The sequence below is a fragment of the Babylonia areolata genome, chromosome 30 (assembly GCF_041734735.1).
Source record: "Babylonia areolata isolate BAREFJ2019XMU chromosome 30, ASM4173473v1, whole genome shotgun sequence".
Classification (NCBI taxonomy): Eukaryota; Metazoa; Mollusca; class Gastropoda; order Neogastropoda; family Buccinidae; genus Babylonia; species Babylonia areolata.
This window is the reverse complement of record NC_134905.1, coordinates 619,150-635,773: the sequence shown is the minus strand read 5'-3', so window position 1 is coordinate 635,773 and position 16,624 is coordinate 619,150. Positions and strand designations below refer to the sequence as shown.

Below are 16,624 nucleotides of genomic sequence, written 5' to 3'. Positions count from 1 at the left end.
TCCTCCTATCACTACACTCTGGACAATACAGGCTATCCTGACTCGGAAACATGTGCAAAAAACCCGAGGAAAAAAAAACGGAGGTGGTGTTGGCTTTCTTGGTGGTGTGTGCAACTATGCCATTTGAGGTCGTCAGATATCAGGATGCTTAAGCAAGGGATTTTGTCCACTTCCTGTGGGATTTCATTGTTTAGGCTGTACATAAACGACGTCTGCTTCTTCATACTGAGGACGTATCATTTCTTTGTCGCAGTTCAGCCACAGTGGGTTGAACTTCATTCCCCAGTGTCGGCCTAGACTTCTAATGGAGCAATTATGATTGTGCCATATTAGGCATGTGTCTGAGCTTTTATTACTGCAGCAACCATTGCTTGTTTTGCCGGCATGCTCTTCAACAAATTAAGTGTGCAGGGTAATAACTTGAGGTCCGGGACGGAATTAATTGTGTGAATGTACTACACGTCCGCCTGTGCGTGTTTACGCCAGTGTGTCTCACACACACACACACACACACACACACACACACACACTCAAGAAAGATTCTGCTGTGCATATAGTGTAAATGCGGTCAGGCAATTTCTTATGTTAAAAGAATTGCCTGTTGAGTCAACAGGTGTTAACTTTTGAATAGAAGCAGATATTTTACACTGAATGTAGGACAAAGTTATATAAAACATAACACACTGTTTGCACTCGTACAGAGAATTTTCTCGTTTTTCATTCCAAATAACACGGGTTGTTTGTAAATGTGAGTAAGCTCCCTTGAAAAGTCCTGCTGACCATACGTCATCAAGCAGAAGCTGTAAAGAACTCGATCTATTTATTTAACATTATTCAGTTCATCTTCACGGTCATGTAAAATAGTTTCAGTTTACGTGATTTGGTTCCCACTTATGCAATATGGCTGCAGAGGAAGACGGGGATGTGTTCGAAATCACAGACTTCACAACAGCATCTGACTGGGAGAGATTCATCGCTCGGTTGGAAGAGGTTCTTCACGAATGGAAACTTGTCAATCGCGATCCACTGCCAAACGCTGTGAAGGGCAAGTTCACAGAAGGCCCATGGGAGGAGAAATCAGAAGAGATTTTGTTTGCAGACTTCAAATTTCTTATCACGTACACACGATTGAAACCGAAGGGGGAAGCCGAATCCGAAAACCGAAGCAGTCGTGAAAGAGAAGAAGCAGACGACGACCATCCGGAGGACGAGCACAAAACTCCAACGGTGATTCACGATATCATCAGCACAGAAAATGACTTTCCTTCCCGAGCCCATTGTCTGTGTCGCTGGTATGGTCTGCAAGAGTTTCTTGTCATTCAGCCAGCCCCTAATTTCAGCATCATCGAGACTGAAAGTCGTGCAATGATTCTGCAAAGCTCTGCATCCATTGCTCTCAGCAACTCAAACTGTCATGTACCTGTGTTCGTCCAGCTGCAGCAAAAATGGCGAAAACTGTACAGTGGTGTTGCTGTTGTCCCAGGTGCCAATGTCCAGTTTGAGATGTGTCACCTGAAGAAACTTCCCTCAAAATACCAACATCTGGATGGGCTTCTTGATATGTTCAAGGGCAAATTAGGATGCGAGTATATTTCCATGCCACCAGTATCAGTGTCTGTGCGCTTCACATACATTTTAGAGGACTGGATTCATTGCCCATGGCCACAGCTGCCACCTGACTTCTCATCCTTTTCAGAAGGGGAGGTAATTGCACTAATTTAAACCTCACTTTTCCAACAAGATTTTCTTTTTTCCTTCCAACTTGCCCTTCTCATTCCTCCACCCCTCCTACTTTTTATTTCTTTATAAAGTGATAGATCTATATGAATCAATTCTGCATTATGTGCTTGCACACATGCATACAGTGATACACTCTTACATTGTACGCATACATGTATGTATGAACATCAGTCATTTCATACTATGGTTATTAGAACAACAAATGAGGCATCTGTTGTCCTAACTACCTGGGCTAGATTTTGATTATAGTGGAGTGTCTTGCCCAAGATGCATCCCCTCTCTCAGCCAAGAGGGCCTCAGGACAGTCGGCAATGGGGATGTCCACTAAGACCAGCAAGCATTCAAGGCTGCAGCACTAAGACTAAGAGCCAGTGAAATTGTGCCTTTTAGTTTGAGAATAACAGCCCTTCACGAAAGACTAAACTATAAATGAATCCCAGTTGCGGTAGAAAAACCATGGAACATAATGGCCTCACTCTGCTGTAGTCACAACTGTAAGCTTTTGTTAATTTGTTGTATGAGCCGAGCGACATAATAATTTGTATAATTCCATAAACAGAAAAAAACCCTTTATCATGCCATGCATATAAATACGGATATTTTGTTACTAATGTTAATGAATGGGAAGAAAAAACAACAACTGCTTTTCTTTTTAGGTATAAAGATTTTGCAGGTTCAAGAAATCACAAGATTTATGCAGCATGATCATGATGAATAACAGAATAAAACAGGTTTTCATACATGTATGCATTTTTCTCACAATGGGAAATTTACTTTGAATTATACAGAAAGACAGAAAGAGGATATAGTAGAGAGGTTTGGTGCTGGTTTGTGTTCATACATGTGTGTGTGTGTATTGTGTTTATAACAATATAAGTATGTTGTTATTATACTTACACTGATCTGATCATGTGCTCTTTGCATTTGAGTTTATATACTATATACTCTTTGTGTGCAAGTGTGCGTGCATTTATATAATGTGTGTATGTGTGTGTGTATTTATGTATAGAGTGCAAGGTAGCTAAAGTCTGACATTGAAAATGATGCTGAAAATTTTGAACTTTTTTTGTTTGTTGACAATCTGGAATATACTGACACATTATATTAAATTAATCCGAAACAGGTAGACCATTGTAAACCAATCCTGTGACATGACAGTTACTTGTATTCGACCTGTCAGGTAACTTACAGCTTCACCCCCTCTCTGCAGGTGGGCTGTTCAGAGCTGGACGTGCTGCCTTTCGGAGCGTGCGAGGATCCAGTCAGTGAGCTTCACCTGTCATGCACCTGGCCTTACCTGTCCGCCGACATGATCGTGGAGACCAGCGGATACTCTGACCTTGACCCCTTGCAAGCACCAGTGTGGTCGGTGCGCATCCAGATGACTGAAGATCCTCAGTGTCTGCTAGGTGAGTGTAGAAGATCGGCAATGTCTGCTAGGTGAGTGTAGAAGAGTGTAGAAGATCGGCAATGTCTGCTAGGTGAGTGTAGAAGAGTGTAGAAGATCGGCAATGTCTGCTAGGTGAGTGTAGAAGAGTGTAGAAGATCCGCTATGTCTGCTAGGTGAGTGTAGAAGATCTACAATGCCTGCTAGGTGAGTGTAGAAGAGTGTAGAAGATCCGCTATGTCTGCTAGGTGAGTGTAGAAGATCTACAATGTCTGCTAGGTGAGTGTAGAAGATCTACAATGTCTGCTAGGTGAGTGTAGAAGATCCGCAATGTCTGCTAGGTGAGTGTAGAAGATCTACAATGTCTGCTAGGTGAGTGTAGAAGATCCGCAATGTCTGCTAGGTGAGTGTAGAAGATCTACAATGTCTGCTAGGTGAGTGTAGATCTACAATGCCTGCTAGGTGAGTGTAGAAGATCTACAATGTCTCCTAGGTAAGTGTAGAAGATCTACAATGCCTGCTAGGTAAGTGTAGAAGATCTACAATGTCTCCTAGGTAAGTGTAGAAGATCTACAATGCCTGCTAGGTGAGTGTTAGGGTGTGTGGGCTGTCTGTGGTGGTCAGTAGTGGTGTCTGTGTATAGCAGGAGGAAGATGGCAAAATTGTTGAAAGGAGGAAGGTGGTGGAATGGAATGGTTCAGACAATTATCAGCCAATACAAGAGTCTGTCAGAGAGTCTGGGCTTGAATTCCACTTTTGCCCTTTCTCTGAATTTTTTTTTTTTTTTTGTGTGTGTGTGTGTGTGTGTGGGGGGGGGGGGGGGGGGGTTGTGTGTTTGGGGTTTTTTTTTTTGTTGTTGTTGTTTTTTCCCCATGTACACAAGGTTATATTTTGACATTTCACAACATCAGTGTGATTCAACATTCACATAGCAAAACATCTGGTCCATCAATGATCATCGAAAAAAATCATTAATTTGTTGAGATACAAGGGTTATGTTTCAATATGATAATACTTATAATAGCAATAATAAGATGAAGAACAATAACAAATAATAAAGAACAAGATAAACAAGATACCAAATGTCACATCATGGCATGTATTCATGTTGACATAGCTTCTCTGAAGTTTGACTGGAAAATCAAACTGAGCATCTAATCATTTGGATGAGACGATAAATCGAGCTCCTGCTGCAGGCACTTGCGCACTGAAAAGAACCCATGGCAACAAGAGTGTTGTCCTCTGGCAAAAGTCTGCAGCAGAAATCCTCTCTGATAGGTAAACAAATATAATATAATGTTCATGCACTCAGGGCCTGACTTAGTGTGTTGGGTTATGCTTCTGGTGTCAGATGTGATGTAGCGTATATATATTTGTCCGAGCACAGTGATGCATCCTTCAGAAACTGAAATTGAGTATAGTGTTTATATATCAATATAAAAAATTGGGGGGCAAAGGGGAGGTTACTTACTTCCGGGAGGTAATCGGCTGTAGTACTTTCGTTTTCTCCGCATAGGCGGATAGTAGTTTGCACAGGACAGGAATGTCAGACCCCTGCCGGAGTCTGCACTAGCTGGGTCACGGACATAACACACAAATGCAGTTACGTTGTTTCCCTCCACTGTGGTGCTTTTGTCCACTACCAAAGTATTGTGTTGTTCTGTCAGCCATACCTATTTGCATTCCAACATCCATCTACTAATATTCCATTACTGTTACAACACATGCATACACACCCTCAAGTGAAGACTTCCAGCTAAAACGGGTTTGTTTGTTTTTCTACACCTGTTTCCAACATGTCCAAACTATTCATGTAACTGGTAGGTTTTTGTAATCATCATCAGGATGATGAGAAAAACTTCTGTTGATCAGCAACATCACTTTCAATTTCCACCATGTTTCCCTGATAACCTCCGTCATTCTGATTCCCTCGCATCTTTTAAATCTCGTCTCCAAACTCACCTTTTCCCTCAGCAGTAAGTTCAATTGTGGCAGGTCCACTTCCTTTGCGTTAGCTGTGCTTGACTATGTTAACTACATGCATGTATATGAATGTGTATTGTGTGCGCGTGCGTTTATGTAAGTTTGTGCCTGCCTATGTGTGTGTATGCGTTAGGGTAGCTGTTAGATACACATGTGTTGTTAAAATGTATGTACGCAGTGTGTGTGTGTGTGTGTGTGTGCGTGTGCGTGTGTGTGTGTGTGTGTAGTCATATTTTGGTGTGTGTATGTAACATAGATGTAATGTTTTATGTTAACAAAGCGTTTTTGTAAAGCACCTAGAGCAGATTTCTGGATAGTGTGCTATATAGCTATATAAGTATCCATTATTATTATTATTATTATTCATTTTTGCTATTGTTACCAACATGGGGCAAATAGAGAGATACTCAGGTAGTACTTGAAAGATAACAAACATAAATTGAAAATCATATACAAACATGGATACTGTAAAATTTTGGACACTTGCATGTGCATATCAATATAAAAACTTGTGCACTAAAAACACATGCACGCACGCGAGCGCATGCACACACACACACGTTTCAACATGAGCCACACATTTCAGATTACATGGACAGGGACTGATGACTAGATCTTCAGGTAAATGGTTGTTGATTGCACGTTTTGACTCACTTGTGTAAACAAAGTGGTCTGATTGACCTGTCTTATCATTTCCAAATCAGTACCTGATTGACCTGTCTTATCACTTCCAGGTCAGTACCTGATTGACCTGTCTTATCACTTCCAGGTCAGTACCTGATTGACCTGTCTTATCACTTCCAGATCAGTACCTGTGAGCTCTGATTAACCTGTCTTATCACTTGCAGATCAGTACCTGCAAGCTCTGATTGACCTGTCTTATCACTTCCAGGTCAGTACCTGCGAGCTCTGATTGACCTGCCTTATCACTTCCAGATCAGTACCTGATTGACCTGTCTTATCACTTCCAGATCAGAACCTGTGAGCTCTGATTGACCTGTCTTATCATTTCCAAATCAGTACCTGATTGACCTGTCTTATCACTTCCAGATCAGTACCTGATTGACCTGTCTTATCACTTCCAGATCAGTACCTGATTGACCTGTCTTATCACTTCCAGATCAGTACCTGATTGACCTGTCTTATCATTTCCAGATCAGTACCTGATTGACCTGTCATCACTTCCAGATCAGTACCTGTCAGCTCTGATTGACCTGTCTTATCACTTCCAGATCAGTACCTGATTGACCTGTCTTATCACTTCCAGATCAGTACCTGTCAACTCTGATTGACCTGTCTTATCACTTCCAGATCAGTACCTGATTGACCTGTCTTATCACTTCCAGATCAGTACCTGATTGACCTGTCTTATCATTTCCAGGTCAGTACCTGATTGACCTGTCTTATCACTTCCAGGTCAGTACCTGATTGACCTGTCTTATCACTTCCAGGTCAGTACCTGCGAGCTTTCATGGACCTGTGCGGTCGCACAGAAACCACCGATGAGATCCTGGGACGGGCACTGACGGAGGGGAACGACGCGTCGGAGAAAGAAGGCGGAGACGACATCACCAACGCCCTTCAGCGTCTGACGGAGCCAAACCTGCCCTACCACATTCCGTCGCTGGGCAGCGTCGTTTCCCGGGCAACCACCCGCCTGAAGATGAAGCCCGAGGAGGCGCCCATTCCCCCCAAATTGTTGAACAAGGTGAGGGTCAGGTGTTGGACAAGGTGAGGGTCAGGTGTTGAACAAGGTGAGGGTCAGGGGTAAGGGTCAGGTGTTGAACAAGATGAGACTCAGGTGTTGAACAAGGTGAGGGTCAGGTGTTGAACAAGGTGAGACTCAGGTGTTGAAGAAGGTGAGGGTCAGGTGTTGAACAAGGTGAGGGTCAGGTGTTGAACAAGGTGAGACTCAGGTGTTGAACAAGGTGAGGGTCAGGTGTTGAACAAGGTGAGACTCAGGTGTTGAACAAGGTGAGGGTCAGGTGTTGAACAAGGTGAGGGTCAGGTGTTGAACAAGGTGAGGTCAGGTGTTGAACAAGGTGAGGGTCAGGTGTTGAACTAGGTGAGGGTCAGGTGTTGAACAAGATGAGGGTCAGGTGTTGAACAAGGTGATGGTTGAACAAGGTGAGGGTCAGGTGTTGAACAAGGTGAGGGTCAGGTGTTGAACTAGGTGAGGGTTGAACAAGGTGAGGGTCAGGTGTTGAACAAGGTGAGGGTCAGGCATTGAACAAGGTGAGGGTCAGGCATTGAACAAGGTGAGGGTCGGGTGTTGGACAAGTTGAGGGTTGAACAAGGTGAGGGTCGGGTATTGAACAAGGTGAGGGTTGAACAAGGTGAGGGTCAAGTGTTGGACAAGGTGAGGGTCAGGTGAGGGTCAGGTGTTGAACAAGGTGAGGGTCAGGTGTTGGACAAGGTGAGGGTTGAACAAGGTGAGGGTCGGGTGTTGGACAAGGTGAGGGTCAGGTGTTGAACTAGGTGAGGGTCAGGTGTTGGACAAGGTGAGGGTCAGGTGTTGGACAAGGTGGACAAGGTGAGGGTCAGGTGTTGAACTAGGTGAGGGTCAGGTGTTGGACAAGGTGAGGGTCAGGTGTTGGACAAGGTGAGGGTCAGGTGTTGGACAAGGTGGACAAGGTGAGGGTCAGGTGTTGAACTAGGTGAGGGTCAGGTGTTGGACAAGGTGAGGGTCAGGTGTTGGACAAGGTGAACAAGGTGAGGGTCAGGTGTTGGACAAGGTGGACAAGGTGAGGGTCAGGTGTTGGACAAGGTGAGGGTTGAACAAGGTGAGGGTCAGGTGTTGAACAAGGTGAGGGTCAGGTGTTGGACAAGGTGAGGGTCAGGTGTTGAACTAGGTGAGGGTCAGGTGTTGAACAAGGTGAGGGTCGGGTGTTGGACAAGGTGAGGGTCAGGTGTTGAACTAGGTGAGGGTCAGGTGTTGAACAAGGTGAGGGTTGAACAAGGTGAGGGTCAGGTGTTGAACTAGGTGAGGGTCAGGTGTTGAACAAGGTGAGGGTCAGATATTTTAATATTTTGTAAGATAGATATATACATGGATTGATACACAATTAGATAGATATAAAAGCCAAAATTGATTTTTGAAAAGGTTTTAAAAGAAAAAAGATCACTAACTTGCTGATGAAAGTGTTTCATGATACTGTGTTTTGGGTTGTTTTTTTTCATAATCAAAGGGAAATGTTTAAGTCATGGGCACTCATTAAACATACACTGTCCAAACTGCTGGTCTGCCCAAGGTGAGAAACTGAAAGTACCTGCAGCTGGTAGCCTCCCTTGGTGTATTACCTCTCGTGTTAAAAAAAAAGAATTTGAAACAGTGTTTATATTTTTCCTCTGGAGTGTGTGCGACGACTTTTGGTTTAAAACCGTGGTGTGTGACAGGAGACCAACTGCCCTCTCTCTGTGCAGATCCTGCTGCACTTGTTCCCGGATGCCACTGGGCTGGGTGGTAGCCCTTCGAAGAAAGGCAAGGGACAGAACTCTCAGTCAAAGGAGACCACTCCGATGGAGGAAACGCCGCCGCCGCAAGGCTCACCTGATCGGGTGGAGGAGGTGGGGTTTGGACTGCAGAATGAAAATAGTTGCTGTTGTTGCTTTTTGACTCACTTGTGTAAACAAAGTGAGTCTATGTTTTAACCCGGTGTTCGGTTGTCTGTGTGTGTGTCTGTGTGTCCGTGTTAAACTTTAACATTGACATTTTCTCTGCAAATACTTTGTCAGTTGACACCAAATTGGGCATAAAAATAGGAAAAATCCAGTTTTTTCCAGTCATCTTGTTTAAAACAATATTGCACTTCTGGGATGGGCACAAAAAAATAAAAAATGAAGCCTAATTATATGCAAACTGCATTTACTGTTATATTTATAGTTTTTGTATTCTCTAAACTTGGCACTTTGATCTGATATTCTGACCCAACAACAAGCGCAGTCATTATTATCATTTTTTGTTCAAACAGGAGCTTCTTTTGCTAAACATGGAAGTTTTATCTATTTTGCAAATGTTTTGATGCAGATAGTAAAAAAGGGAAATTACTCTGTAATTAATGCTAGGGGACTTGATTTGCTTTAAACTGATCTTTCTCATCTTAAACAATACATTTTGAAATTATACTGAATACATAAAAAGCTTGGACTTTTTTTTAAAGTGTATCACAAGTGAGTCTTGAAGGCCTTGCCTCTCTTGTTTCCTTTCTCTTAGTCTGGTGGTGTGTGGTTTGTTTTGTGTTGTAGGTCCCGGGCATGCTGTTGACTAGAACACAGTGGTTTACACAGAAACGTTTCGTGTTCTCTGTGTGTGTGTGTGTGTGGTTTTTACACAAACCATTATTTCTTCTTCTTCTCTCTCTCTCTCTCTCTCTCTCTCTCTCTCTCTCTCTCTCTCTCTCTGACTGGTTTACACATAAACAATTCTCATTCTGTGGGTGTGGTTTGCACAAAGCCATTTTTCATTCTGTGTGTGTGTGTGTGTGTGTGTGTGTGGTTTACACAGAAACATCTCTTATTTTCTGTGTTTCCCTCTGTCAGACTGTCAGGTGTTCTGTGATTATTTTATGGTTTGAGGCAGGTGTTGAGTGATGTGTGGGTGGTTTGAGGCAGGTGTTGAGTGATGTGTGGGTGGTTTGAGGCAGGTGTTGAGTGATGTGTGGGTGGTTTGAGGCAGGTGTTGAGTGATGTGTGGGTGGTTTGAGGCAGGTGTTGAGTGATGTGTGGGTGGTTTGAGGCAGGTGTTAAGTGATGTGTGGTTTGAGGCAGGTGTTGAGTGATATGTAGTTTGAGGCAGGTGTTGAGTGATGTGTGGGTGGTTTGAGGCGGGTGTTGAGTGATGTGTGGGTGGTTTGAGGCATGTGTTGAGTGATGTGTGGGTGGTTTGAGGCAGGTGTTGAGTGGTGTGTGGGTGGTTTGAGGCAGGTGTTGAGTGATGTGTGGGTGGTTTGAGGCAGGTGTTGAGTGATGTGTGGGTGGTTTGAGGCAGGTGTTGAGTGATGTGTGGGTGGTTTGAGGCAGGTGTTGAGTGATGTGTGGGTGGTTTGAGGCAGGTGTTGAGTGATGTGTGGGTGGTTTGAGGCAGGTGTTGAGTGATGTGTGGGTGGTTTGAGGCAGGTGTTAAGTGGTGTGGGTGGTTTGAGGCAGGTGTTGAGTGATGTGTGGCTGGTGTTTTGACAGGTGTTGAGTGATGTGTGGCTGGTGTTTTGACAGGTGTTGAGTGATGTGTGGCTGGTGTTTTGACAGGTGTTGAGTGATGTGTGGCTGGTGTTTTGACAGGTGTTGAGTGATGTGTGGCTGGTGTTTTGACAGGTGTTGAGTGATGTGTGGCTGGTGTTTTGACAGGTGTTCAGTGGTGTGTGGCTGGTGTTTTGACAGGTGTTGAGTGATGTGTGGCTGGTGTTTTGACAGGTGTTGAGTGATGTGTGGCTGGTGTTTTGACAGGTGTTTAGTGGTGTGTGGCTGGTGTTTTGACAGGTGTTCAGTGGTGTGTGGCTGGTGTTTTGACAGGTGTTCAGTGATGTGTGGCTGGTTTTTCGGCAGGTGTTCAGTGATGTGTGGCTGGTGTTTTGACAGGTGTTGAGTGATGTGTGGCTGGTTTTTTGGCAGGTGTTCAGTGGTGTGTGGCTGGTGTTTTGACAGGTGTTGAGTGATGTGTGGCTGATTTTTCGGCAGGTGTTGAGTGATGTGTGACTGGTGTTTTGACAGGTGTTGAGTGATGTGTGGCTGGTGTTTTGACAGGTGTTGAGTGATGTGTGGCTGGAGTTTTGACAGGTGTTGAGTGATGTGTGGCTGGTGTTTTGACAGGTGTTGAGTGATGTGTGGCTGGTGTTTTGACAGGTGTTGAGTGATGTGTGGCTGGTGTTTTGACAGGTGTTGAGTGATGTGTGGCTGGTGTTTTGACAGGTGTTGAGTGATGTGTGGGTGGTGTTTTGACAGGTGTTGAGTGATGTGTGGTGGTGTTTTGACAGGTGTTGAGTGATGTGTGGCGGGTGTTTTGACAGGTGTTGAGTGATGTGTGGTGGTGTTTTGACAGGTGTTCAGTGATGTGTGGCGGGTGTTTTGACAGGTGTTCAGTGATGTGTGGCTGGTGTTTTGACAGGTGTTGAGTGATGTGTGGCTGGTGTTTTGACAGGTGTTGAGTGATGTGTGGCTGGTGTTTTGACAGGTGTTCAATGATGTGTGGCTGGTGTTTTGACAGGTGTTCAGTGAAGCGCTGAAGCAGCTGAAGTCGTGTTCACCAGACACGCTGACCTACCGCCTGGCTGTGTCCTTCGCCATCATCAACCACAACCACGGGGGTCTGAGAGCCATCGCCCACCTGTGGCAGGTACGTGCGCACCTGTAGTGCACCTCAGCCTGCTTGGAGTCCGTGCTAGGATTCTTGTGGTAGTGAACTGCTGTTCATCATTACATATATTTCACATCTTCACATCTCCCTGCTTGGAGTCTGTGCTAGGATTCTTGTGGTAGTGAACTGCTGTTCATCATTACACATATTTCACATCTCTCTGCTTGGAGTCCATGGTAGGATTCTTGTGGTAGTGAACTGCTGTTCATCATTACATATATTTCACATCTGTTCATCATTACATATATTTCACATCTTCACATTAGCCTGCTTGGAGTCAATGCTAGGATTCTTGTGGTAGTGAACTGCTGTTCATCATTACATATATTTCACATCTTCACATCTCCCTGCTTGGAGTCCATGGTAGGAACAGAGAGAGAGAGAAAAAAAGAATGGATCAACATAGGGGAAAAGAAGAGAGAACAAAGAAGGGATAAATACTGAGAAAAAGAATAGAGAGAGAGAAGAAGAAGGGATAAACAGAGAAGAAAAGAAGAGAGAAAAAAGAAGGGATAAATACTGAGAAAAAGAATAGAGAGAGAGAAGAAGGGATAAACAGAGAGGAAAAGAAGAGAGAAAAAAGAAGGGATAAATACTGAGAAAAAAAATAGAGAAAGAGAGAGAGAGAGAGAAGAAGGGATAAACAGAGACGAAAAGAAGAGAGAAAAAAGAAGGGATAAATGCTGAGAAAAAGAATAGAGAGAGAGAGAGAAGAAGGGATAAACAGAGAGGAAAAGAAGAGAGAATAAAAAAGGGATAAATACTGAGAAAAAGAATAGAGAGAGAGAGAGAAGAAGGGATAAACAAAGAGGAAAAGAAGAGAGAACAAAGAAGGGATAAATACTGAGAAAAAGAATAGAGAGAGAGAGAGAAGAAGGGATAAACAAAGAGGAAAAGAAGAGAGAACAAAGAAGGGATAAATACTGAGAAAAAGAATAGAGAGAGAGAGAAGAAGAGGATAAACAGGAAAAAAGAAGAAGACCAATGTGTATGTTCACTCAGCACGGCTGCCCGGTGTCTGTCACAGGAGTTTGTGCTGGAGATGCGTTACCGCTGGGAGAACGGCATCCCCATCCCGGGACTGGGCACCAACGACTACGCCACCTCCTCCTCCTCCCACCACGTGCCGGGAGCCCCGCCCCCCAACCTGGGGTCCTGTCTGCTGCACCAGAAGCTGCAGATGCTCAACTGCTGCATCGAGCGCAAGATGAAGCGGGAGGCGGCGGGGTACGGTCAGGAGGGCACCCTGCTGCACGAAGCGTCCTCCGCCGTCTTTGAAACGGACGAAGCTTGCGGCGAGGACCGGCCGGATAACGACCAGGCCGCGGATGGGCCGGGCAGAAGGGTTGGCAGCATTGGAAGCTCTAGCGACGACGACGACGACGAAGATGAGTTCTTCGAGTGTGAGGAGGGTGACGATCGTCAACAGGACGAGGCGGACGGCGGCAGCGGCGGGGAGGGGAAGAGAGGAGAATGGGCGGAGACGTCTCCGAAACACGGCTCCTCCTCCTCCACCCCCTCTACCTCCTCCTCCACCACGAAGCGAAAGCTGCCCTCGGAGAAGAGTGTGGACAGCTCGGTGAGCGAGGCCTCGTTCAAGGACGCCGTGCCGATGAAGGCGGAGGGCCGGTTGGCCCCGATGAAGAACCTTCGCTCCCTGTCCACGCGGGAGCCGCTGTTCATCCCTGTGACCCAGGAGCCTTCGCCCATGACGGAGGACATGCTGGAGGAGCAGGCGGAGGTGCTGGCCAAGCTGGGCTCCACCGCCCAGGGCTCCCAGCTCCGTGCCCGCATGCAGAGCGCCTGTCTCCTGTCGGACATGGAGTCCTTCAAGGCGGCCAACCCCGGCTGCTGCCTTGAGGATTTCGTGCGATGGTACTCCCCCCGGGACTACATCGAGGACGAGGAGGAGGAAGGAGAGGGAGAGGAAAGGGTGGGGGTGGAGGTGGAGAAGGAGGGTGGCGGTGGTGTGGAGAACCCTCCCCAGGACCAGGGTGAAGTGGGTGGTGAAGGTGGTGGTGGTGAGAGGAGGGAGGGGGGCAGCACCTGTGGTGTCAGCCCTCCCCCCCAGCCCCAGCAACACCCAGACGTGGCGGAGGGCGGGGATGGTGACAAGGAGCCACCCACCACTCCACAACCCCAGCCCACAGAACCCGCTCCTGACCAGGACACAGGGCCGCAGTTCCAGGAAACGCCTCCAAAGGGAGACCACTTGCAGGCCCAGCAGGGGACATCACTGCACCGAGCACAAGATGACTGTGACGCAGGGCCACAGTCTGGGGACACGCCGCCAAAGGGAGACCACTCACAATCCCAGCAGGGGACATCACCGGTGTGTAGCGGCGGGGAAAAGCCGCGTGGCCGGCTGAGCCAGCGGATGCAGATCCCGGGCAACGTGTGGGTAGAGGTGTGGCAGAGCGCGCGCCACGTGCCGGCCAGACGACAGAAGCGGCTCTTTGACGACACCAAGGAGGCGGAGAAGGTGCTGCACTTCCTGTCGGGGCTCCGGCCCGGGGAGCTGGTCCTGCACCTGATGCCCATGCTAGTACACGCCTCCGTGCTGAAGCTGGCGGAGAAGGAGGACCCCGAGGTGCCCGTGCTGAGGACGCTGACAGACCAGGTGGTGACCCGGGCGGTCAAGGTCACGCGGGGGGCCCCCCATCCCCCGGACATGAAGCGCTACGAGGACGTGGTGCGCATGATCGAGCTGGCCGAGACCGTGTCGTCCCGCGCCCAGTCCCTCAAGACCAAGTTCACCAAGGACCTCCTGGAGAAGGGGAAGGCTGAGGAGGAGCTGCACAAGTTCGTCTCCAGCCTCCTTCAGCACCCGGAGGTGGAGGTGAGGGGCGGAGCTTACGGCCCGGCAGGGAACGCCATCCACCGGCTGTTCTCGGCCGCCCAGAAGGCTGCCCTCATGATCATGGAGGAGGATGAGGCATCCCCCCAGTCGGAGCGTGACGCCATGAACGAGCAGATGAGGCCAGCCAGCACCATCCACGACTTCCCCAGCCCCTCCGCTCGCGAGTATATCCTGCGAGCGCTGATACCCCGGCCGGCTCCGTACTCGCGGGTGCTGCCTCAGCGCATGTACTGTGTGGTTGTGGACGGGGACTACAGGCTGGCTGGTGCTTTCTGTTCGGATACAACGTTTCAGTAGTCGCCAGCTTGTATCTTGGGAGTGTTTTTCTTCGTCGTCTTCATCTTCTTCTTTCTGAATATATGGGGATTTTTTTTTTTTTTTTGCGGATGGCTTGTTTGGAAAGTTGTCTTTCAAACTTTAATTGTTATTATGGCTTACCTGTGCAACGTGACACTGTATGAGTGGGTTCTCATATTGGTGTGCTGTCAGATGTTTCATTATATTATGTAATTTGTGTTCTCTGCTGTTTTGATAATTTGTGTAATCTGTTGTCAGTTGTATCATTTTGTAATTTGTGTAATCTGGTGTCAGTTGTGTCATTTTGTAATTTGTGTAATCTGGTGTCAGTTGCGTCATTTTGTAATGTGTGTACTCTGGTGTCAGTTGTGTCATTTTGTAATTTGTGTAATCTGCTGTCAGTTGTGTCATTTTGTGTACTCTGGTGTCAGTTGTGTCATTTTGTAATGTGTGTAATCTGCTGTCAGTTGTGTCATTTTGTGTACTCTGGTGTCAGTTGTGTCATTTTGTAATGTGTGTAATCTGCTGTCAGTTGTGTCATTTTGTAATGTGTGTAATCTGTTGTCAGTTGTGTCATTTTGTAATGTGTGTAATCTGCTGTCAGTTGTGTCATTTTGTAATGTGTGTACTCTGGTGTCAGTTGTGTCATTTTGTAATGTGTGTAATCTGGTGTCAGTTGTGTCATTTTGTAATGTGTGTACTCTGGTGTCAGTTGTGTCATTTTGTAATGTGTGTAATCTGCTGTCAGTTATGTCATTTTGTAATTTGTGCACTCTGTTGTCAGTTGTGTCATTTTGTAATGTGTGTAATCTGGTGTCAGTTGTGTCATTTTGTAATGTGTGTAATCTGCTGTCAGTTATTTCATTTTGTAATTTGTGTACTCTGTTGTGTCATTTTGTAATGTGTGTACTCTGTTGTCTGTAGTGTCACTTTGTAATTTGTGTACTTTTTTTGTGTCATTTTGTAACTTGTGTACTTTTTTGTGTCATTTTGTAATTTGTGTACTGTGTTGTCAGTTGTTCATTTTGTAGTCTGTGTACTGTGTTATTCATTTCTTTCTGTTGTAAAATGGGTCAGACTCTCCCGTGCTGCTGTGTCTTTTCCTGTGGACAAACTTTTGTTTTAGGGGTTCAGCAGTGTTTTCGTTTGTTGCTTGCTATATAGTCATATAGTATATACATATATTTGTTGTGGATTTAAGAAATGTTCTGTCCTGTGTCATGATCAGCTTGTAAGCCTTCACTGCTTGAATGAATGGGATGTGAATTGTACAGTTATACCAGTACTGTAGTTATTGTTGTGTTTTTATCCTCCTCGATATCAGGCCACTTGATGTTCAACATTCTGCTGATGCTGAATCGGGGGGGATTGTGTGCTGGTGTGTGCATGCATGTGTGTATGTGTGTGTACTTTGTGTGTGATTGTGCGTGTGTGCATGTGCATGGATATAATTGTGTATCTGTGTGTGTGTGTGTGTGTGTGTGTGCACTTGAGCACATGTGTGTGCATGTGTGTGTTTGTATGTGTGCCAACGTGTGGATGTGTGTGTGTGTTTGTGTGTGTATACATGTGTGCATGTATGTGAATGTGTGTATGCCTGAGTGGGGGTGGGGTGGTGGTGGGGGTTTCTTCTGGGTTTTTTTTGTTTTGTTTTTTCAAACGTCACACAGATATTTTAGACTTTCAAAGCATGGTGCCAGGACTGTGTAAAAATCTGAAACAATGTTTCAGGACAGAAACAAAATGAAGTTGATGGCCTCCTATCAAGTCAATGTTTTAAGCCGGAATTTTTCTGTTCAGCTTTTTGTGTCAGCATCTCTGATGCATATATGATGATAAAGGAATGATGAAAATTAATACTGATCAGTGTGCTTGAATATCTTTTTTTTTTTCTTTCTTTTTTTTTGGTCGTGAATGCCTTGAGTTCAGCTGAGATAGGTACCATAAGTTAACAGCATTAATGTTATTGTTCTGTTGCTAGTGCCGAGTTGTGAGCGATGTAAAAAAA

At 45.8% G+C, this 16,624-nt stretch overlaps 1 protein-coding gene across 1 annotated transcript; it reads left to right on the top strand.

The window, feature by feature from the left end:
• The first annotated feature begins 790 nt into the window (after positions 1-790).
• On the top strand, positions 791-15,987 carry LOC143275397 (rab3 GTPase-activating protein catalytic subunit-like). Its single transcript, XM_076579470.1, has 6 exons — positions 791-1,704; positions 2,951-3,149; positions 6,562-6,818; positions 8,534-8,677; positions 11,310-11,438; positions 12,487-15,987. The coding sequence occupies exons 1-6, from the start codon at positions 901-903 to the stop codon at positions 14,614-14,616; spliced, it is 3,663 nt and encodes a 1,220-aa protein (XP_076435585.1). The 5' UTR covers positions 791-900; the 3' UTR covers positions 14,617-15,987.
• The last annotated feature ends 637 nt before the right edge of the window (positions 15,988-16,624 follow it).